This window comes from Bubalus bubalis, chromosome 12 (genome assembly GCF_019923935.1).
Source record: "Bubalus bubalis isolate 160015118507 breed Murrah chromosome 12, NDDB_SH_1, whole genome shotgun sequence".
NCBI lineage: Eukaryota > Metazoa > Chordata > Mammalia > Artiodactyla > Bovidae > Bubalus > Bubalus bubalis.
This window is the reverse complement of record NC_059168.1, coordinates 92,516,928-92,540,626: the sequence shown is the minus strand read 5'-3', so window position 1 is coordinate 92,540,626 and position 23,699 is coordinate 92,516,928. Positions and strand designations below refer to the sequence as shown.

General features: G+C 41.6%; 2 protein-coding genes across 3 annotated transcripts in view; one reads left to right on the top strand and one right to left on the bottom strand.

Annotated features, from left to right (window-relative positions):
• MRRF (mitochondrial ribosome recycling factor) overlaps positions 1 to 332 on the bottom strand; it is a 55,837-nt gene extending 55,505 nt beyond the window's left edge. The window contains exon 1 of one of the 2 annotated variants that reach the window (XM_006057737.3): positions 100 to 332. The gene's annotated coding sequence lies outside the window, so the exon portion shown is untranslated. The remainder of the gene's footprint in view (positions 1 to 99) is intronic. The other variant, XM_025261626.2, reaches the window with a different exon arrangement.
• On the top strand, positions 190 to 22,173 carry RBM18 (RNA binding motif protein 18). The gene is made up of 6 exons (XM_006057738.4): positions 190 to 328; positions 3,284 to 3,412; positions 11,304 to 11,430; positions 14,388 to 14,474; positions 16,330 to 16,415; positions 20,152 to 22,173. The coding sequence occupies exons 2-6, from the start codon at positions 3,300 to 3,302 to the stop codon at positions 20,309 to 20,311; spliced, it is 573 nt and encodes a 190-aa protein (XP_006057800.1). The 5' UTR covers positions 190 to 328; positions 3,284 to 3,299; the 3' UTR covers positions 20,312 to 22,173.
• The last annotated feature ends 1,526 nt before the right edge of the window (positions 22,174 to 23,699 follow it).

Sequence of the window (23,699 nt, the reverse complement as noted above, 5' to 3'; positions counted from 1 at the left end):
GGTGTTTAGGCCCCCTTAATGTATCCTAGAGGTCCCTGAGTAGAGGTCTCCGGGTCCCGGACCACGCGCGCGCCTCCAGGCCGTGCTGAGGCCACTCACCAACTAGCGCCCAGGTTATTAGGAAAAGACTCGCGCGACCTCGGCGGCGGCGGCGGCGGCGCGGGCGTCGTGACGTCACGGGGCGGGGCGGCGGCGCGGGCGTAGTGCGTCACGGGCGGCTTGGCAGCTTGCGGCGTTGAGGTGTATACGCTTTGAGAGGGCCGTCGGGCCGCTGAGTCGGGACCTGCTTTGGGGGCATGAACAGAGGGGACGACGCCGAGATCACGAGGTGAGTTTGGCCGGGGCAAGCCCCTGGCACGTAAGCGCCAGCCACGCGAGGGGTTCCTTAGAGGAGGCTGCCGTAACGAGACTGCTTCTCAGGCCCCGCCCCGGATTGTCCCGCCGCTGGCCCGGAAATAACAAGCCGAGTAATGACCCATCGCATCTGGGAATTTCGGGCGAGGGATCGGGAAGCCGGGATTCCAGGCTTGACCCCACCGTTACCGTTAGCTTTTTAGGAACAAGCGCCTTTGCTTCTCTGCTCTTCATTTTCCCCAGATGACTGTTTGTGACTTCCAGGATAGTTGTAGGTCAGCGTGGTGCGGAGCGGGGGCGGGGAACGAGGGGAGGTAGGTGAAAAAGCGTTTTGTGAACTCTTAATATAAGAGGCTGTCGCCATTGCAAACCCAAAGGATTTTGATTGTCGTATGCCATCCTGATCGCTTACCATACTTTACCGTTCCTAAGAAGTCCTGTGCTGAGCTGTCATGTATGTTGTCGTATTTAAACCTCATAACAACTCTTAAGATAGGGATAATTATGCCCCTTGTAGGAAGAAAGAAGAATCTGAGGCTCCGAATGGGGAAGTGGCTGGCTTCATTCATTCATTCGGTAACTACTGAGCACCAGCCAGGAGACAGGCAGCGTGCTGAGTGCCTGAGATGGAATCCTCAAAATAGGCAAGGCCCTGCCCTCTAATAGCTTACATTCTAGTGAGGGAAGAGAAAGATGAAATAGTATATGACACATTTAACTGGTATTATATGGAAAGAAAAATGTAGCTATCATAGAGACGAACAAGATGCTCTGCTCTATGAGGGAAAACTTTTCTAAGGGGGGGACATTTAAGGGGTGATCATGACTTACTAAAGTCACAGAATAACTGGGTGCAAAAGCCAGGATTTGAGTGCCTATCTTTTGGTCCTATATCCTGCACTCTTCCCACTAAAAATGGTTGCCTGGTGTGATATTAACCCCTGTTGGTATTGTTCCAGTTTTTAGACATGAGAAAATCAGAAGGTTCTATTATTCAAGTTTCATCTCAAATGTCATCTCCCACAGACATCTTCCCTTTCCACTAATTCTAAAGTAGTCCGTTCCTCCTTGTCAAATCCCCCTGCTTAACTGCGTTTGGAGCACTTAGCACAAATTACATCTTGATTACTTATTTAGCTTTTGTCTTGTCCTGCTCTTCCAAATATAAGCATCTAGAGAGCAGAGACTGCTTGTTCACTGCTCTGTCCCCAGTACCAAGGCACTGCCTGAAAAATAGAGGCTCTGTAAAAAAATTTTTTGAATGAATGATCTGTAAGAAAGTAAAAGAAAAGGAAAGCAGGGAGAAAACAGAATGTTTCTCCTCTCCAGTTTCCACACCTGGGATTCTATTTATGCCTGTTTTACCTTTCTCCCAGGAAGGAGCAAACTGTGGCTTGTTCATTTCTATGTTTTCATAGCCAAGGGTTTAGCAGTTAGTAGTTGACAGACATAACAGAACAGATTGAACATGTGAGAGAGGAAGAAAAGCACCCTCATGTGTAGGTGTATGTGTGTGTTAGTCATGTCCAGCTCTTTGTGACCCAATGGACTGTCATGTCCGACTCTTTTGAGACCCCATGGACTGTACCCCACCAGGCTCCTCTGTCGATGAAATTCTCCAGGCAAGAATACTGGAGTGGGTTGCCATTCCCTTCTCCAGTGGATCTTCCCAATTCTGGGATCAAACCCTTGATCTCCCATATTACAGGTGGATTCTTTACCATCTGAGCCACCAGGGAACCCCTGTGTGGGGTAGATAGACACCTTTAACAAACAATTACCTGAAGGTTACTGTAGGCTTACTGTGTGCTAGCCTGTATAAGCTGTGCTGATATAAATAAAAGGTAATGCCAATGTTTGATATGTCAGCAGTTGTTATTAAGATGCAGCACTGATCTCGGAGGCCCTCCTGGTTTTATATGACACATTTTCTATACCAGGGAGTTCTAAAGTCTGGCACAGCCTTCCATCTTCCCAGTCCTTTTATTTTTTTCTTTCTCTGCCACATTATACATTAAAGCTTGATTTTATGTCTGTGGTCTCATTTTTGGTCTTTTCAACAACTCTTACGTTATGAGCAGGGTGAGGTGTATTATGTAAAGATGAGGAGACCGAAGCTAAGAGAGAAGTGGCTTCCTATGGAAAAACCAAAAGTTGAAACCCAGCTTTCTGAGCTTTCTTGCTCTTTCCATTACTGTCTCCATCGTAACCCTCATCCTCCTTTTGTGACTGTGCAATGAGACATTTCAGGAACTAAACCTAGTAATAATTTAAGGTAAAATTAATTGAATGCTTCCCTAGGTGCCATGACTTGTTCTTAATGTTTTTGGTGTACCATCTCAGTGAATCCTCACAGCTCTTGATTATCCCAATTTTACAGATGAGGAAACTGAGGCACCAAGTGGTTAAGTAACTTGCCCAAGTTTGCAGAACTAGTAAATGGGGGGACTGGAACAACTAAGGAGAAAGTTAGTCTCTTCTTCCCGGTGTCTCCCAAAATATTAAACATTATAAGAGCTAATTGATTACTTACTGTTGTTCTTCCATATCCATTCTCTTAAGTGTCATTAAGACTCTCTTTCTGGTGGTTTCCAAGTATTTTGGGTGACAGTTGTTGAACTGGTATATCATGTAGCAACAGAAACTTTGGCCTCCTGCCCAGTCAGCCTCTGGCTTCAGAAGAAAAAAACTAGTTTCTGCACACAGAACCACACCCCTTTCATCTAAAATGGGAGCTTTTGCTCTCTGGCTGCTGGAGGAGCTGTCCCAAGGGAACTGGTGCTGGGGCCCTGGTTGTGGAATAACTGAGGGCTTTGAAGGGCTGCCCAGGACATGCCCTCCTTGAGTAAATGTTTGTTGAATTGAGTTTGAAGCCTCTTGTTCACAAAGTGTTGCTCCTTTCCTGTCTGAATGTTCACATTTCCTTTAGTGTTTCATAGGGATTGATGGAAGCAGAAACCAAAACTCTTCCCCTGGAGAATGCATCCATCCTTTCAGAGGGCTCCCTACAGGAAGGGCACCGGTTATGGATTGGCAACTTGGACCCCAAAATCACAGAGTAAGTCTAAGATACCTTAACTCATTACCTACAGAATTGGGATGCTCCTGGTGATGATATTCAGAAGAATTTTCAAGGGCTATTGCATATATTTTGACCCTGTTATTTTTTAATTATTTTTAAAGGGAATGTGATGCTGTTTTAGCCTGTTATCTTGTCATTTTTCTAACATTTGGCCTCTTCTACTGCAAAGGCACAAACTTGAATACCCTGTGAACCATATATACTTTTTCCTGCTTGCCTAAGATGTTCTCTTAGTTTCAACTATTTTGAATCTTTGTACCCACGGATGAGGAAATTATATCCTAGAACCAGCCATGGGCATCCTTCAGATGAAGGAACAAGCAGAAGTATCAGTATTTTCACAAAAGGGCAGAGAGATACAACTTGACTCTAATTCGTGTTAAGCAGCCATGGAACCAAGGAATTTCATAAGGGATCTTAGAAATACCCCAGTCCCTTTGGTGTTCATTCATTCATTCATTGAATCATTTGAGTGCCCACTGTGTGCCAAGTGCCATGCTAGGCATTTTTCAAAGTTTTTAAATCTGAGGAGCCATCTCTTGTTAAAGTACAGAACCTATATGTAGAAGAAAAGCTCTAGAGCTACTCTGATTAAAGGGAGGACAAGGTGCCCCAGGTGCCTTTTGACAACAGCCACCCTTGCTTGGGCGGTCACTACAGGGGTCCGTGGACGACTCTTGAAAAACCTCTGATCTGTTCCATCTCTTTTATCAGCAGATGAAACCAAGGTCCAAAAAGTGGAAGTGCCTTGTCCATGGTGACAAAACTGATTGAATTGTCTCAACTCCCCACTCTTTCCATTGTAGATATTGTAGTGGAAAGGAGTCTCTTAGCAGAGAGAATTGAGAGATTTTTCCTTAAGTAGGGACTGGTGATGGTTGATGGCAGGAGATCAAAGGGAAGTGGATTGAGCTGTACAGGGTCAGTGCTTAAAGCAAGCATGGGGTATATCCTCAGTGCTGGAAGTCACTTCCTTGGGGATGGTGTTAAAAGCATAGGGAGAAGAGACAAGGGAATCTGCTTGTTTGAGTCTGGGGTCAGAGGAGGTGTATAAGACGGTTGGGATTATGAGAGGAAAGAGATGTAAACTGATACATAAGGATCATGACAGTGTTCGGTTTCTTAAACCTGCTCAAGCTCAAATTGGCTCAGTGTAGGTGTTGTCGGGTCCCTCTAGGAAATATGGTATTTAAGATGTGTTGCCCCCTAATTATGGTACCTTGGTCACCAGGGCCCATCAATATAGACTGTGCATTTATTTTGACTCTCTATGGCTTGCGGCCTTGAGGATGAATGTGTGAACCTGCCCAAAGCTCTCAGTTAATGAGGAAATTAAACAGAGAAGCCGTTTCTATCATCTAAAACCCAAGCTGTGAGAGGATGCTCCCAAGAGTGGTTTCCATTCCCACCTCTGCTTGTCTGAGTGGAAATCTGGATCGTGGAAACAATGTCCATTGTTTTGGCTGCGATTCCCTGTAATGATACTCTTGTTCTAATTGTATCCTGCTGCTTGTCAGGAAGGTTCAAGTGGGCAACTGCCACCTCAGTTTATGTCATAAGTAGGAGTATATGAGTGTTTTCTTTAGTTGGAGCATGAACAGGAACACACTATCAAAAACTCCTCCCCTGATATCTCTGTTCTTTTTACATCCATTACTCAAGATATCAAGGACCAGACAACAAATCAGGGCCTTGCTGGCTCCTCCTGTGGGTTCCTACCTCTGTATCACCAGAGAGATCATTTCTACTGTCTTTCATCTATGGAGTCCTTATCTTAAAACATTTTCTCAATTAAACAAACTGATCCATTAAAATGTCTTCTTAAAGATATAACTACCAGTCGTAACTTATCAAATGCTTAGTGTGGCTTCATTTGGTTTACTTTATACAGCAAAGAAACCTAACATTGTAGTAAGGTAGGTCTTATCTTGTAGAAATACGTGATCTTCTTCCAAATTTCTGAAGTACATAAACTTCCAGATCCTGTTCCTTTCAAGGTGGGTGATGATGGACCTAGCCTAATTATTTAAGTACAGTCGTTCCCAAACACTGAAAAATGTTGAAACTTATGTGAGCATGTGGTACCCAGCTTATAGTTCAGTCTCAGAAAGTATTATTTGAATTCAGATCTCTAAAAGTTCTGATGTCATGCTACACAATTTTTCAGAGCAGCCTCCAGTTTTTGTAATTAACTGGACACCACCACAGATCTCTCCTAGTTCGTGCTGTTTCCCTCTTGACAGACCCTTCTTACCTCTCTCTCCTACACAAGTCCCATCCCTCTGTCCCATCCCTCTTCCTGTTATCGTATATACTGACTTGAATGTCCCTCCTACACAAATGTTCTCTCACTTCTTGTTAGAAGACAAGTGGTGGTATATATTTACTGTCATGAGTGATTGGCAGTTAAAGCAAAAAACCTTTTCTACTCAAGTTTTCAAAGTTTACTTCATAATAATTCTGTTCATCCTACATGTGTGTGCCTGGTATTAATCCGAGTCCTGTTCAAGTTACAGTAAGCTGTCCATCAGCCTGTTCTCGATAGGAGGTGCACTGCTGACTGACTGTGAGCACTCTGATATTCTGTTTACACTGTAGCCTTGGTACCGACCGCTTTAGGACCATGTTCCATGCCAGCAGTGTCTGTGTAACGATCTGGACTTAAGGGAATGATGACATACTCTTAGTTTTGGAGATAGCAGGTTGCATGCCTCTGTTCATTCCACTCCATTCCGATTCCTCTCAACTATACTATGTCTGATAGTTCTTAACCTGTAAAGTGAGACTGTTCAACTGAATGTCTTCCAGCTCTAATATTTCATTAGTTTCTCTTATTTAAGCTTGTAGAAATCTTGTGATGCAAGTGGAACAGATAAATGTTTCCCTGTTTTGTAAGTAAAGAAAGGTTAAGAGTTGATTCAGTTCAGGAAAGCAGTTAATGATAGAACTAATTTCCCACCACCTAATTTAGTTATCTTTGCACAAATAGTTTAACAGTCCACATAACTGGACAGTCATAACCAAAAGCATCCTATTCTAAGTTTTTCAGTGTAAGGACTTATTTTAAATGTTATGGGGCACAGTCTAACCATAAGAGTAAAAATAACAACTTTAAACATCATTACTAGTGCCTTCAGTAGAGAAGCTGAAAAAGTTACTGTCTATGTTATCTATTTTCCATACCATGGTTTCTTCTGAAAGGGTTAATGCTACGTTCTTTTTCAAATACCAAATGTACTGTATAGAACGCCAAATTAATAGCCACTGCATAAGAAGTATGAAAAAACAAAGTCAGCTGAAATTTTTTAAGAAAGGACATTCCTGATGGAGGGTAAATCATAAATAAAAGAATACCAGTATTGGGTGAGTAGAAGGCAATGGCACCCCACTCCAGTACTCTTGCCTGGAAAATCCCATGGACGGAAGAGCCTGGTGGGCTGCAGTCCATGGGGTCGCTACGAGTCGGACATGACTGAGCGACTTCACTTTCACTTTTCACTTTCATGCATTGGAGAAGGAAATGGCAACCCACTCCAGTGTTCTTGCCTGGAGAATCCCAGGGACAGGGGAGCCTGGCAGGCTGCCATCTCAGGGGTCGCACAGAGTCAGACACAACTGAAGCGACTTAGCAGCAGCAGAACATCAGGAAGACCTTTTTGATTAAGATCTTTTGTTAGTCACTCAAGTCATATCCAACTCTTTGCAACCCCATGGACTATAGCCCGCCAGGCTCCTCTGACCGTGGAATTCTCCAGGCAAAAATACTGGAGTGGGTAGCCAACCGTTCCCTTCTCCAGGGGATCTTCACAACCCAGGGATTGAACCCAGGTCTCCTGCATTGCAGGCATTTTCTTTACCATCTGAGCCACTAGCAAAAGGGGAATTTGAATACTAAATGATAATGAAAATAGTAGTTGGAGAGAGAGAATGCCATCAGATTGAGACAGGAGCTGTAAAATTTATTCAGACAAGTTTGAGTTTCATGCATCAATGGAAGAGACTCATGTGGGAGTTTGGCAGGAGACTGACATAGTGAAAGTGACGTTTTAGTAGGAAAATCAGACACCAGTGGTAGGATGAACAGGAGGGGCAAAGACAAAGATGCTGATTAGCTACAGACCTTCCATTAATATCACCCAGATAGAGACTGTGATCTTGGAGACCAGTGGGTGGAGTCTGAGAGATGAGGGAAGTGACTGAAGAGGAGCTAAGAAGAGCTGAAGACGATCACATTGTTTCTTGCCTGAGAAATGGAAAAGAATCATGTCCACATTGGCCAGTGGAATAGCTGGAGAAGGGCATAGTTTGTGGGGAGGAAGAGGACAGCCTGGGGTATATTAAGTAAACTTAAAAGCAGAGGAGAGGCACCTGGGTGGAAATGTCCTTCTGATGCAGACTTTCAGAGCTAAATGCGAGGGATCATAAGTTCACTAGCATGTAAGAACCATACTTCCCCCTGAACACACCCCTGATTCTCTCAGCTCTTTCCTTATATTTCCATGCTGCTTCTTAGGCTGACCCATGCTACTTCTTATGGTTTGATTTGCATGAAACAGCCTTTACTATTTGCTTATTCAAGTTGGAAACAAAATAAGACCATTTAATAACATATAGGGCATAGACTATAGAGACCCACCACATAATAATTTCTATAAGTTCATAGTTTTCTCTAAAACAAATTGGGCATTAAAATCAATCTTCAGTGTCATTTCGTTGACTTCCCAGTACCTACAGCATCGCGTTAAATTCCCTCATTTAGCACAGGTCTTTCACGACCGGCCCCCCTGCCCGCCTGTCAGCCTCTGCTCTTACTGTGTAAGAGTCTTTTTCGCCATTGTGTCTCCGCACAGGGCATTCACTAACCACCACCTTCTCTGTGCAGTAGGTCCTCTTCATCTATGTGCTCACATACATACCTCTGTGTGCAAGCTTCATGCTGTTCTAAAATTGTCTGACTACATCTCTCTCTCCTCGAACCAGAATGTCAGGTCTTTGAAGACAGAGACCTAGCTGTGTTCATCTGGATAGTTGGTCCAAGTGCCTAGTACAGTTCTTGACACATTAGAGGTGTCTATCTTAATCCAGTTCATACAGATTAATTTCCTCCGTGCCATCACGCAGGAAGGCCATTTTAAAAACCCATTTCAGACCACACTAATCGTGGTGCAGAAGTATCTGTGGGACTGGTGAACCAGTTCTTCAGCTCCTGAGGCTGCAGGGCCCACATTTCATTAAGTGAAGCAGGGCTCTGATGAGCAACGGGCCCTCCTGTGCTCCCATAGCAGATGAAAGTGCTTGCAGATGTGAAAGCAAGAGTCTTCAGGCTTTTTTCACTATCAGAGCTTGCAGCCCCCATCTCCAGGAAGCAAAATAGTAAACACTTCATTCCTTTTGTTTCGGTGTTCCGATAATTTCAAGAAATTATCAAACAAGAAAAGAAATCCCGGAGAAGTTGAAAGACATGGACCTAAGCAGATGTTCCTGGAATCTTAAGGTCGCTCTTCTCGGGCAGAACGCATTTGTTAGCTTTTCAAAGAATAATCTGTCGGAGGTTTGTTTTTTTTTTTTTCCCTGAGTAAATTAAAATTCATTTCCTAGGAAATGCCGATCGCCTTACCTTCCTGCTATTAAGCAGAATGGAGCTAATGAAAAGATGACTAGCCCACAGTGGCCTTAGGTGGTTTAAAAAAAAACAGGTTTGACCCACCATTCATGGCAACTGGTGCTGCGTTAAGGTTTGAATGGGTGTAGTAAGTGGAAGATGCAGCTGTGAATGAAAGACCCTGAGAGATTCTTCCAGCCCATCTGTCTATGCATTTGAGAGACTCACCCTTGTCGTAAGCATGTTCAGAAAATCAAGTACCAGAAGTACCAAAATCAAATACCAGAAATTTGCACTTCAGGTGTCTCCCTTGCCCCTAAAGAGTCACCTCATATATTCTCACTGGCAACTGAGGTATTGAGATGGGAATTAAGAATTTGGAAACTAGAGGGTTACAGTTCTTTCTCTTTCAAAACAGGTCTAAAGACCAGATTAATATCCACAGTATGCCTTGGGATCCTTGCATCCTGTCCCAAAATAAGACCTGTATTATGTCTTCCCTGCTCCACTGTGTCAGGCACCTGATCCAGGATAATGGGCTTGCTTATTGGTATGCATTAGTCTCAAATTTAGTGTAGCTTATGATCCATTTCATATCTTTCTGCCTCCCAAAGGAGATTCTTACTCAAGAATAAAATCTTGATGAGTTTCTCCTAGAAAACAATGTGAATATAAATGCGGCTGTAACGACAGCTTTACTGACTCCCTGTGGGGTAGAATTCCCAGTAATAACAGATTTAGCATGTGGGCTGATACCTTTTTAGTATCACAGGGACAGCATTGTTTAGAGAAAGCCTTGACTCCATTTGAATAGTGCAGAGGATGCCAGGAGGAAGGCCAAAGGAAAAGGAAACGGGAGAGCGGTTGGTTTGTCTCACCCTCACATCAGATGACAGGAAGTCGGGATTGAGATTGGCCACAGCAACCTGTTAAGGCCACATCTGTTTGAATAACTTAAAAGCTCTATAGAAACCAAATAAGTTTTAGGGAAAGGAATCCAAGAAGAGGGTGAGGGGCAGAATGGCAGTTGAGAGCTTGGGGTGTACCTCCTGCCAGCAGTAAATGTCTTCCTTGGCCATATATATTCTCTATTCGACCACACATGAATTGTGTTAAAGCAGCAGAGGTTGGGAAGTTACCCACAGTGGGATGATCTATAGGACCGGCCAGATTCCAGGCCTTCCCTGGTAGCTCAGCTGGTAAAGAATCCGCCTGCAATGCAGGAGAACACAGTTCAATTCCTGGGTCAGGAAGATTCCGTAGAAAAGGGATAGGCCTACCCACTCCAGTATTCTTGGGCTTTCCTGGTGGCTTAGACAGTAAAGAATCTGTCTGCAGTGTGGGAGACCTGTGTTGGATCCCTGGGTTGGGAAGATCCCCCTGGAGGAGGGCTTGGCAACCCACTCCAGTGTTCTGGCCTGGAGAATCCTCGTGGACAGAGGAACATGGTGGGCTATAGTCCATGGGGTCGCAAAGAATAGGACACAACTGAGCGACTAAGCACAGGTTCCCCTGCTCATGTGAGACCACCCTCCATCATATTGAAGTTCCACATGGTCCTGTGGTTCAGTTGCATCAGGGGTGGAAACTCTTGGCCTCCATCATGTTGTGGTTCTACATGGTCCTTTCACTGAGTCGCATCAGAGGTAGAGACTCTCAAGCACTTAACGGAAGTGCCACTCGCTGTGGTTTGGCTTTTGGCAGAGTTTGTCTCAAGTGCAAGTGGGAACTCATGATTTACTGTGAGATCCAATGGGGAAGTCTTCCGAATTGTTTTCTTGTTTGTGTGAATGTGTAAGTGGTACTTTGTTTATTTTTGAGATAGGGTTGGCTTTGGCTTTGGGAGTGTGGGTGTGTGTTTCTGATGGAGTTACAGTTATTCACAAATACTGTGTCATTGCCAAGAAATTAAAAATAAATAAATCGACACTATTTTTGAACTTTGCTCCTAAAAAAAAAAACAAATGGTGCTTGTGGGCCAGACATCTGTTTGTTAGGTGTGGGTTTTTTGTTTGTTTGTTTGTTTGGTATTTTTGTGCTGGACAGACGCAGAGCCATGACAATTCTAGTTCCCATTCCAAATAGAGGCAAACAACTCTGGTTGCCAGATAACGGTGCAGTTTGAAGGAGAGACGGCAAGGCGGGGGCCGGGGGGGTGGTGAGGTTTTTGTCCCTGGGGTAAATTATCTCCTGCTTTTATCTCGCACTCAGGCTGAGTGGCAACCAGACTCCCAGAGCATCTCAGGGGCTGTTCTTTCTCCACAGATACCATCTCCTCAGGCTGCTGCAGAAGTTTGGCACGGTGAAGCAGTTCGACTTCCTCTTCCACAAGTCAGGTGCTCTGGAGGGACAGCCTCGAGGGTACTGTTTTGTCAACTTTGAAACTAAGCAGGTAGCTGAACTTCTCCCCCTTGCCCAGTGCTTAGCCTCTTGTAGTTAATCTTTGCAGCCCTCCTGACTGCTCAAATAGCAGATCCTTGTGGGCAGGAGCCATGTCTGACTCGCCCACATATGCTGGGCTCTGAGCCCTAAAGGAGACCCTCAGTCAGCAGCCGAGTTATCGGCCAGCTTTCAAAGTCTGCCCCTGGCCGGCTGGCAGGCTGAGGCGGCTGACCTACTTTCCTGGCCAGATGCTCTGGGGTGCCCATACTAGCACATGGATGTCCTCCTCCCTGTTCTCTTTTGTTTGGTTCTTTCGTGGCTGGCCAACAAAGCTGCCTTTTCTTTCAGAGTTTGGCCCCATGGTGCAGAAACCCTCCCTGTCTGTGGTGAGCCACCCACAAACTGTCTTTTATTTTGATTTCTTAAAAATGTATCCTCCTCCTCGACATCTCCGAATAAATGTGGACAAGTTTGAATATATACAGAGAATGAGAGCGCCAGCTTCAACCGTGGTGTGTCCACGATCTACTATTAAAATGTAGTCCTGAGAGTGGACATGCATTGATAAAGGACTTGAATTTGAATGTTACTAAATATAGAGACACTGTTTATAGTTCTGTGACTTTATTAGTGATATGTGAGAATGTTGCCTAGTTTCTGTTTTACTAATGATAATTGTATTTGGATATTTTTCCTATAAAAGTAATACTTGTTTCTTATAGATAAAATATAGATAAATAATTTCATATATCAGTCTAAAACCCAGAAATAACCAGCTTTCAATATTTAGTTATATATCTTTCTAGTCTCTTCTTTCTTCACATTCACACACACATATACATAAAATAAAAACACATGTGCACAATTTAAAAGAACACATGTAGAGCTTTTAACACACAAATAGGATCGTGTATCCTATTTACCACTGAAAGTAAATTAAAATTTTTCCTGTCATCCGGTACCTATCAAGATAACATTCTGTATCATACTGTGGTTTCACTGGTGTAGCTACAGATAGGTGTAAAAATTCACTGATCTATAATACATTTTATTATTTAGGCCTCAGTTTAAAAACTAACCAGTATCGTCTTTGATGACTGCATAATATTTTATTCTGTGAATATGTGATAAGTTACATATCTAACCTCCAAATGTGTAAGCAATGTGGTGAACATCTCTAGCTCTATGTGAATATTTACTGTATTCATGGAAATGGAGTGGTTGTCAACAAAGGCCATGAATTTTTTCCTTAATATGACTGCCAAATTGCCTTCAAGAAATAACGTGTCAGCATGTTCTGAGACTATCTGAGAATATCATTTGTCCCTACCAGTGCTAGGGATTTCTTAAAACTTTCCTCTAATTTTTGCAAATGTGATAGGCAATAAATGATACATTATTGTTCTAATTATTCAAGTTCGGTTTTTTTTTTGAGGGAACTGAAACTGTGCTCTATATAGTTTGTATTCTAAAATACTTAATTCTTCCCTAATGATAGAGTGCGTTGAGGATTTTTACATGACCACTAAAATCATTGGTCATGTTGAAGATAGATGTTGGTTTAAAAACACTAAACTGGAAGTTACAAAGATTATTTCTGGCTCTTTTATTTATTAACTTTGGGCAAGTCTAACTTATTTTGACCTCAGTTTTCATCTAAAAATGGAAATTAAAAATACACACACTCCTTACCTTTTAGGAAGTTAAGAGAGTAGGTGAGGGTTCATATGAAAGCATATTTGGCATTTAATAATACTGTTGGATACATGAATTTTGGAACAAGTTAGAAAGATAGGAAATTATTTTTAAAACTATTTATCACCTGCTGGCGTCTTATGACTATTGATGCTACAGAATTAGTAGTGTCATGTAAATTCTAATTCACTAAGTGAAACTTAAAAGAAGAATAAAATATCTCCTCTGTTCCTCTAACTCTGTGTGCCATAGTGAGGCACAGATGCCAGTGAGTACCCACAGTGGGTACTCAGATATCTGTTGGATATCATACTGGTAAGACCCAGAGGAGTAAGAGAATCACCGGTAAAACCAGACTAGAATGTTTTATGCTGAGGCCTCGGACTCTCCTTGTTCCTCTTCCTGTTCCTTAACAGGCTCTTCACTCCCAGTAAATGTGGGTAACATTTGGCCGAATGCCTCCTGGATACAAATGGAGCGGAGGAGGCTTGGCAGGATGGAAAAGTACAGCCAGGCTTCCTGGGAATGTCCTCGAGTGCCTATTATCCAGCCTCAGGAATTCCTTTCAACCTCGTTGCTCCTGTATCTGATGGGGAAAGGGTCAGGGAACTTCTGGCTCTGAAAGCCAGGTGCAGAGATTGGCTCACACAGATACCTTGCTCATAGCCTCTTTGACTCACTCCTGCTTTTTCCGGCCTGGTTTCCTTCACTCCCATATCCTTTGAAGCCCTGTAGCTCACTTTGGATTCAGGGTGTATCAGCCCTGGTCCAGGATATAGTGTCAGAGTCCCCAGGAGGAGTACACTTTCTTGACGTAGTAGATGTTACTCTAACTTACAGAACTGTGTAGAAAGATATCACCCAGTAGGGACAACAGTGCTAGCTGACGTTGGTTGAGTGCGCACCACGTGCTCCATTCTTTACATGTGCTCTTCTACTCCTCTGACCACTTCGGAACAAGCAGTATCCATATTTTGCAGGCGAAAAAGCTAATATCCAGAGAGATTAAATGACCTGTTAAATATTATACTGCCAGTAAGTGGCAGGCAAGATTTAAATTTTTGTTTGACTGGGTTTACAAAATCTCATACCCAGGCAGGATTTAAATTTTTGTTTGAGTTTATAAAGTCTCAGACCCTTTTTATTATTCTGCCTTTTTTTTTCCCCTTGTAAATCCTTTGCCACTTGTTTACCAAAACAATAAGAAATTCAGCCATCAAAGCTAGTGAGACATTTGAGTCTTCTACTGACATTTATCCCTTTCCTGAACAGGAAGCAGAACAAGCCATCCAGTGTCTCAATGGCAAGCTGGCCCTGTCTAAGAAGCTGGTGGTGCGCTGGGCACACGCTCAAGTGAAGGTGAGTCTAACGGGCTAGAAAGACTGCATCAGCTTGTCCTAAATCAGGCTTTGAAAAGACAGTTGTCCACTCGCCCATTTGCATCCCAGCCTCTGCACATCTGGAACAACCACACGCTGGTCTCCTTGTATTCACCATGTGTATTTCCAGATTTTTCTTTTGAGAAACATCTCAGGAGGGATTAAGTTCCTTCGCCGTTTCCCTCCACATACCCACAGATTCTGTTTTTGATTGATTTTTCCATGTGACTGATCTGTCTACTCAGACATCTATCATTTATTTATTTATTTATTTTTGGTAGGAGTTCTTTAGAGGAAAAATGTATTTATTTTTTAAATTAGTTGCTTTAGGCATTATTAGACTCTTCCCAGCCTCTCAGTTCTGTGGCAAGTTTGAATTGTTTATGCTAAATACTTGAGAAATGGGTAGTTTGTAAGAGTGCTTAAAGCACTGGCATTTCCTTACTCGAGAGATTTTGAGAGTTATTTGTGGGATTTGCGATGCCTGTATTGACTCCAAGGCCCAAGCAGTGGTGAACTGCTGTGTTCATCTCCTAGTATTCTCTTGGGAAAATGTGCTGGAAAAGCTACAACCATTGAAAAAGAAAAAAGAAGGAAAGAATGGTATTCTGTTTCAGCCAGCACAGGTGAAGTATGCGTTTACGCTGGAGCAATCCACAAAGTTGATTCTCTTCTTCCTGCACTGTGGTCTTAACAGACCTGCCTGCAAAGGTTTGTTACAACCAGATTTGGAGCCTCAGTCTTTATAAATGACCGTAATGCTTGATCAGAGACTCCACCCAGCAAGCTCCCCAGAAAAGAGTCACCAAAATAAAGACATTTGAGTTCAGTGTCGAAGCTCAAAAACAGATTGCAGACAGTTTGGATCTTTTTGAGTATTTCAGGATTTCAGGTAATCACAGAGCCTTCTCAATTTCCAGGATCCATCACCTTAAAAATAGAAACAACAAGGAGAATTTCTAAATGCTTTTTTATTCAAAAGAAAATCAAGTCTCATTTGCTAGACTGGCTATCATCTTCTCATCCTGCATGTCTTTCTGACCAGAGACTCCTGATTGCTCTTTAACATTGTATTTACCTTTTAAAAGAAGTATATAATTATCTGACATCAAATAAACTGTACTTTCCTGGAGAATGTTTTCTGTATCAGTGGCTGAAAGCCATTACTAGTTCTCTTCTCCACATAAACCTGTGAAGAGCTGACTGTTATGGTTGTTACTTTGCAGCAATCAAGCAAAACTTTAAACTGCTTGGAATAAAGCGAAATAACTATTGGAAGAAGTGATATGTGACAGAATCAGAATGTGAGAGGGCATTCCTGCTGTGTAGCTGTACCATCTCTGAATTTAAAGGTTGAAATTCTTTCTCCACCAAATAAGGAGGATTATTGGGTAGATGGGAAGCCTCATCTAAATTTCTTTTTCTACGTTTATAACCTTTATGCTAAAGCTGGACTTCTGCATTAATTCTGAACACAAAGCAGACCTAAGATTGTCTAGAAACAATCTAACAATGGGCTTCCCTGGTGGCTTAGTGGTAAAGAATCTTCCTGCCAACGCGGAAGACTTGGATTTGATTGTCTGGGTCGGGAAGATCCCCTGGAGGCGGAAATGGCAACCCTCTCCAGTATTTTTGCCTGGGGACAACCCATGGACAGAGGAGCATGGTAGGCTACAGTCTCCACGTGGTCACAAAGAGTCAGACATGACTGAGAGACTGAACACACATGCTTTCTAAGGATACACTGATAAGATTAGGGTTTCTGAACACATGTATTACAGTAAAGGGCTGGTTTCTGCCTGAGTGGGGTAATTTGCCTTTTTTCTTACTTTCAGAGATACGATCATAACAAGAATGATAAGATCCTTCCAATTAGTCTTGAGCCGTCCTCAAGCACTGAGCCTGCGCAGTCTAACCTAAGGTAAGAAGGTGTCCTGTAGGAAGACACAAGTATTGCAAGAGCTGGAGCCATTTCTTCATTCTGGCACTAGAAACCCTTCAGACCCTTTAGAGTGGAGCCTACTAACTTTTGCCATGCTGAGAGATGTGTGCAGTTAGTCTCCAGAATGTCACCTCCCTCCATACCCACAAGAGTGTGTACCAGCTGTTTACACAGTTCATACACACAAAAGAGGCTGGGTATACCTACCACATACCAGCTATTATACTTGGCACTGGGAACACAGAGGTAAATCAGATACAGTCCTTGCTATAAAACAAGCATTTTAATAAGGCCTTGATTATCTTCAACGTTTGTCATTATACACTAATTCCTCCCCAACTATGAGTTCCTTTATACAGAATTTGGGTTTGCAGCACTTTAATTTTATCGACCATTTCAGCAAATGTAACAGTTTTGGTTCCAGTACGTACAAATTGTCAGTTACTTCCTTGGAGTTAATTCAAAACAGAAGGAGTTGAGGGTTGAATAAAGAAAGGGGAAGTTAAGGGTGAGCAGAAGTAGAGGGGCTGACTTTGCACCATAGCCTAGGGAGAAATGTTAACAAGAACAAAAGCTGAGATTTTTGGAGCTTACTATGAAGCAGGCTCTGTGCTAAACACTTTACATGCTGTATGTCACCAAAGTATAAAAATTCTGGTGAAAGTACTTTGTATTCATTTTATAAACGAAGAAACTGAAGTTTAGGGAGGTATCTTGGCCAATATCACACAGGTTGAAAATAGCAGAGTACAGATTCAAAGCCAGGTTTACTGAACTTGAGAATTCAGTCTTTCAGTTACTGCTTGCAAGCAGCTCCAGGCTGTCAGTGCAGGACTGCAATTCTAACACCTGCTCTGAGAGAGGGAAAGATGTGTGAAAGAGCACCAGCCTCTCATATGCATCTGAAATCAACACGTCATAGAATCAGGAAAGTGATACCTGTTTGGACAGAGGGTTAGGGTAAAAAAAAAAAAAAAAAAAAAAACTTTTCTGTATATTATCTGCACCAAACAGAAGAGATTTACAAGCATCTCATTAAACTGCAAGGAGGGGTTATCCTGAAATGTTTCTAGGAGTAATAAAATTGATAGTTAATTTTATAGTTACCAATTTGTCTAATATCATTGATGTTTTCTTAATTTTGTGCTGCTTTATTTTGTACTCCCCCAATTTTTTTTAACTAATAACTTCACTAAGTTCACTAGGAGCTTATTTCAGCTGTCCTATTTTCCCCTTAAGATTAAACCTCGTCAGTCACTGGTTTCGTGGAGGTTTTTGTAAATCTAACTCCTCTTGGGAACAGACAACTGCATTGATGCTTGGTGATCTCCATGGTACTGTGAATGTCTTTCGTTTCTTTCACTCTTTGTTCTTTTTACTAAATAATCTAGCCTGGTGTTTTCCATTTATCTTTTAATCCAGAGAACCTCAGCTTACGTGTTTTGATTAACATCTATACCTAATTAGAGAAGGTTGTTTTCCCTGGGACCCATACAGAATGGATGGCTGGCTGTTAAATTTTCCATTAATGGAAAAGGTGTGGAATGCACCTCAGTGAGACTTCAGAGTTCTTTTTTATGGCAACTAAGTTTTTTAATTTTACATTGCCCATGTAAAATCTTGAGTATATGCAGATATATACTTTTTGAGGATTTCTTAAAGGCTATGTATACATTCCCTCCCAAGTGTCTATCCCTGACTGTAGACTATTGACAGAGTTAAAGTGGAAACTAAAGGAAGCCATAAGCCAAAAAATACTCTAGTTGAGTGTGTTGCATTCTGACCTGGGGATAGTGGTATCCTTGATCAGAAGGAAATTCCTCACAGCTTCCACAGTGTCTCCTCATCCCTTCTCTCTAATACATGGCTACTCAGCTCCCAGCCTAATGAAGAGAAAAAAGCAAGGCCTTTGATGATAAACTGGGCTTGAATCCTGGCTCCACAGTTTGTTAGCTATGTGAACTTTGGTTGAATCACTACCCTTCTGCATTTGTTTATCTATAAAATGTGGGCCGTGTAGTCAAAGTTATGGTTTTTCTAGTAGTCATATGTGAGAGTTGGACCGTAAAGAAGGCTGAGTGCCAAAGAGTTGACATTTTTGAGCTGTGATGCTGTAGAAGTCTCTTGAGAGTCCCTTGGACTGCAGAGAGATCAAACCAGTCAATCCTAAAGGAAATCAACCCTGAATATTCATTGCAAGGACGATGCTGAAGCTGAAGCTCCAATACTTTGGCCACCTGATGTGAAGAACTGACTCATTGGAAAAGACCCTGATGCTGGGGAAAATTTGAGGGCAAGAGGAGAAGGGGGCAATAGAAGATGAGATGGTTGGATGGCATCACTGACTCAGTGGACATGAGTTTGATCAAACTCAGGGAGATAGCGATGGATAGAGAAGTCTGGTGTACTGAAGTTCATGGGGTCACAAAGAGTTGGACACGACTTGGGGACTGAACAGCAACAACAAAAATGTGGTTGATAACCCTCGAAATATTGTTGCAAGGATTAGAAACAGTATAAGTAAAATGCTGGGCACACTTCCTGGCTCATTGTAAGTGCTCTGTAAATGAGAGCCTAAACACACATTTGTCAGTAAAAAGGGACTTCGTACGATTTCAGGGATGTTTTTTCCATTATTATTCAATGATTCAGAAGGTGGTACTGTATAAGAAAGAGTTCATAGTATGGCTCTGGAGTCCAGCTGTATTCAAATCTCAGCTCTGCCAGTTACTAGCTATGGGCACTAACCTTTCTATGCCTTTTTTTCTTTGTCTGCAAAATGAAGAATGTAACCTACATGAATTATTTCTTCCATTTTTATTGTGGTAAATAATATACATTTATGCATAATATAGCATTTACCATCTTAACCATTTTTAAGTGTACAGTTCAGTGGTATTAAGTACATTCATAATGTACAACAATCACTACCATCCAGCTCCATAATTCTTTCTCTCTCGTAAAACTGAAGCTCTGTACACATTAAACAATCACTCCCCATTCCCACCTCCCCCAAGTCCCTGGCAACCATCATTACACTGTCTGTCTCTGATTTTGACTGCTCTCTTAAGTATTTCATTTAAGTAGAATCATACAGTATTTGTCTTTTGTGACTGGTTTGTTTCACTTAGCATAGCATCCTCCAGGTTCTTCCATATTGGAGCATATGTTTCTACCACATTTTGCTTATCTATTCTTACTTCAGTAGACACTTGGGTTGCTTCCACAGTTTATCTGTTGTGAATAATGCTACCATGAGCATGGGAGTACACATCTCTCTCTCAGACTCTGCTTTCAATCCCTATACAAATTATCTTTGAGTGCCTACTGTCTGCAGGTACTAAGGTGCTGAACAGTGTTGGTGTCTGAGGTTTAAGTGTAATAATATACAAAGTATTCCTAACAGTGTCTTACAGAAAAAGCTTAATAGATGTTTCACCCTTGATCTCTTTCCTAAAATAAGAACAGTTATTTTTGTGGGTTTTTTTTTTCTCCCAAATAAAACTGTATTCCTTTTGTTGTTCTTATTTATTTATTTATTGGCTGCACCCAGCAGCTTGTGGGAAGTCCTGTTTTCTATGAAATGTTTGTATGTTTGTGTTTGAGTGTCTTGTTGTTTCTCTGATATGCCTGAGAGCCACAAAGAAGATGAAATACATAGGGATTCTCTGAATGTATGCAGGCCCACTCTGATGCTCTGCTGTCCTTTTTCCAGTGTCACTGCAAAGATCAAAGCCATCGAAGCAAAGCTGAAAATGATGGCAGAAAATCCTGATGCAGAATATCCAGCAGCGCCTGTTTATTCCTACTTCAAGCCACCAGATAAAAAAAGGACTACTCCTTATTCTCGAACAGCTTGGAAATCTCGAAGATGATGGTTATGAATGACTGCTCTCCACACCTGAGACCCTCTGCCTTTGTACTTGTAGCTGTGAACAGTACTACCCGACAGAGCAGTCACATGTTAGCGTTTGGTAACATAACATTTTTGGATGTCCTTCTTATGGATGTTTCTTCCCTGAAGTATGTGTGGAATTGAGCATCATCCAGAATAAATAGGATTTTATCCAAAACTGTGACTTGAATGCTGGGATGCTCTAGTTGGCTCGTTTGTTTGGATTTGTAACTCCAGAAACATTATATAGTGTGCCAGAAAGAAAGGCAAAGACAAAGAATGTTATCATTCAAATCAGGAAACTTAATTTATTAAGAGCTGTCTTTAAAAAAAAAAAAAAAAAAAAAATTTTTCTGTGCTCAGTTGTCTTTACAACATAAAGAAAAAGTAAAAAAACAAGGGAGGGAAGTAAGAAATTTTGAATCATGCTCGAAACTGCTGTTCCAGAATTTTCTATGGAAATCCCTCCAACTGGACTGAAAAGAAAAAGTTCTTGGCAAAAAGAGCTGGTTCTTTGAGCAAATGTTGTGGTAATCTGTTTAAGAATTATGCTTATTGTTTCAAAATCCCAATTAGGAAAACATGGTGTATATCTTTTAAAAGTGTTTGCGTCGACAAAACTGTAGACCGAAATTTAGCATTTTGTACCACAGCAGAAGTCCTGTTTGAAGATCCAACTTGTATTCTATCGTGATCATTTTTTAAAAAATCTAAATAATCCTGCCTTCTATAATACCAAATGTCATTATTAGTGTGGGACTTTTAAAGTTGCATTTATTGCATGAGATTGTCTTAATAGCATGAGAATGTTCTGTTTGGAATTATATCATGATCAATCTAAATAGAAAAGCAGATATCTTTGAAAACTTGCTATATTGATTCTCTATCAGACTTAGACGTTACCTTTATTAATAACTGTAGGGGCCTGAGTAGAAGAAATTGTCTCGTGTGGGGCTCGATGGGGCACACAGTGGACATGGAAAGTCAGTGGCGCGGACACTGCTCTGGCACCGAGATTGCAGTGACCTCATGTTTTATGTGGTTTATAAAGGCTTGAAAGATTGCATGACTTTAAAACAATTCTTCATTTGTAGAACCTACTTCTCAGATATTTTTTGCCACTTTGAACACTTTGAGTATAACAACAGAGGAAGAACAACAGCCGATCTGGGAGTCTGTCTCTGTCAGCACTGTTGGTTGGTCATTTTGGTGCCAGGTGGACAGGCTGTTTCACTGGGCAGCACCATTGCTTCTTTAGCATGTAAATCATTTTGTTACTTAAGGTGCCACTCAGCGATTACAACTGTTTACTGTCATTGTTCCCAGCGAGAGGAGGCTCTCATTGTAGGAGCTTAAGTCTTCCTATGAGCAGAAATGAATTTAAGACACTTGAACCAAAACTTCAGCGTAGTGTAGTGTTATAATTCACAGAAGGGGTTCAGAGAAATTCCTGTCACCTTTCCCAAGGTAAAACTTTTCAGATATCGTCTAGTGTTATTCTGCCTGCAAAACTCAAGAGCTCAGTGTAAGATGCAAGTAACTCTCCTTTTGTTTGGGGGATAGTTCAGGGAAGTGGGAGCATTATCTCCCATTTTTCTGGTGACTTCTCTAAGAATGTAGAATTCACCATTTTACCCTTGAGGTCCTCTAAGAGCTATGGTGGAATAGGACTTAATGCAAAATAAATAGTCTTCTATTTTTAATAGGAACTTAGAAAATACTTAACTTTGGATTATCTGGAGTTGTTTCCTTTAGAAACCAGAGCTATTTATTTGTATTTAAAGCAATGTTTATTATTTGTACCGATTCTTACTCCTTTGTGTGAATAAATGCAAGACAGTGTCTGTGGTTATGTCTTCTCTCGTCCGTCTCCTGCACTAAAGACTGCAGCTCTCTGGGAGGCTTGTTCCTCCTTTGGCCACGGAGGTGTCCAGGCAAGGTGCTGCTTCTAAGTGCCTTCTCTGATCCCAGAGGCAGGTCTCTGAACCCTTTGTGCCTGCCTCCTTCTGTTACAGATGAGCAAAGAGACTAGCTGTTCTCACTGTACATCTAACTGTTCCCAAAAAAGTTGTTAATGGAGGCCCCTGAAGTAGGAAAATGTGTTTGGTCCCTCTTTCAAAGTAGGGTTTCAGAAGAATAAAAGTACGTGTTATAAATATGCTGAAAGCAGTGTGGTTAAAGGTTTGTTAAATATGAGTATTAACTTGGTAAACTTGTTATGAGGTTATCTGTACTTTAAAATTATTTGTTGGCTTACTGTTTTGCTAAAATTATGTCACAGTTTTGATTTTTACAAGAGTGAAGAATTGAGGGGCATATCGCCTTAATCTCAGCTCTTCTTTATCCCTTGCAAAATGTAACCCTAACCAGTAGACTTTCTGTAACTGGAATCTCAGGAGAAAAAAAAATGACATGAAAGATTTTTCAAAGCATATCAAAAATCAGCAGCAGCAGTTTTGTAAAACCAGATATTCTAGAGCTGTTCCCTTGTCTATTAAGGCATGTACAGATACTTTCTAAATCACCAAGTATATCTACATTTTTAATACTACTGTATAAAAGAATAAGATTAATTCTTACCTTACAAGTTAATGTTAAATAGTTCCTTTCTGTAATCATTATGTTCCTAAAAATGATTTGATTCTACCATATTTATCCTTGATTTCTCTTTTTCTCTCCTGTTCCTTCTACCCAGTCCTTGAACAAATCCTGTCAACTCCACATTGAAAATACATCTTGAAAAATGTTTAAAAAACCTCATCTTAAGTCCAATCATTTTACTATTGCAGTACCTGCCTAATTATCTCCCTGCTTCCACCCAGTGCCTCCACCTTAACCAGAGCAATCCTTTCCCCATCTGAGCATGTCATTCCCTTCCAAGGGCTTTCTGCCACACCTAGAATACAATCCAAAGACCTAAATGACTTGTCCCTGACAACCTGCCTGACCCTGTAAGCCTCTTATCCCTTTTGTTCACTGTGCTCCAGCCTCAATGGCTTGGCTACTCCTTGAGTGCTAGGAGGTCCTACCATGAGGCCTTGGCACTGGCTGTTCACAGAGTCCATTCCCTTATTTATTCAAGTCCCTGTTCAAAGGACCATGTTCAAGAGGCTACCTGACCTCCCTATCTAAAATCAGCCCTGTCACTTCTAATCACTCCCCCTTCTTCATTTTCTAAACAGTCCTTGTCACTACCTAACATCATATACAAAGTTACTTTCTCTCTCTTGAGCGCATGCTCTCTTTTTTTTTTTTTTTTTTTATTAGAATGTAAGTTCCCTGGGAGCAGGAACTTCTGTTCACTGCTATGGCCCAACATTGAAAACCATGCCAGGTAGGGACTTCCTTGAAGTCCAGTGATTGGGACT

Excerpts from the sequence above, each read along its gene's own strand:
- RBM18 (XM_006057738.4), top strand. The coding sequence starts at position 3,300 with ATGGAAGCAGAAACCAAAACTCTTCCCCTGGAGAATGCATCCATCCTT. Across the intron at positions 3,413-11,303 it reads TTGGACCCCAAAATCACAGA|ATACCATCTCCTCAGGCTGC; the intron begins GTAAGTCTAAGA and ends CTTTCTCCACAG. Across the intron at positions 16,416-20,151 it reads CCTGCGCAGTCTAACCTAAG|TGTCACTGCAAAGATCAAAG; the intron begins GTAAGAAGGTGT and ends TCCTTTTTCCAG.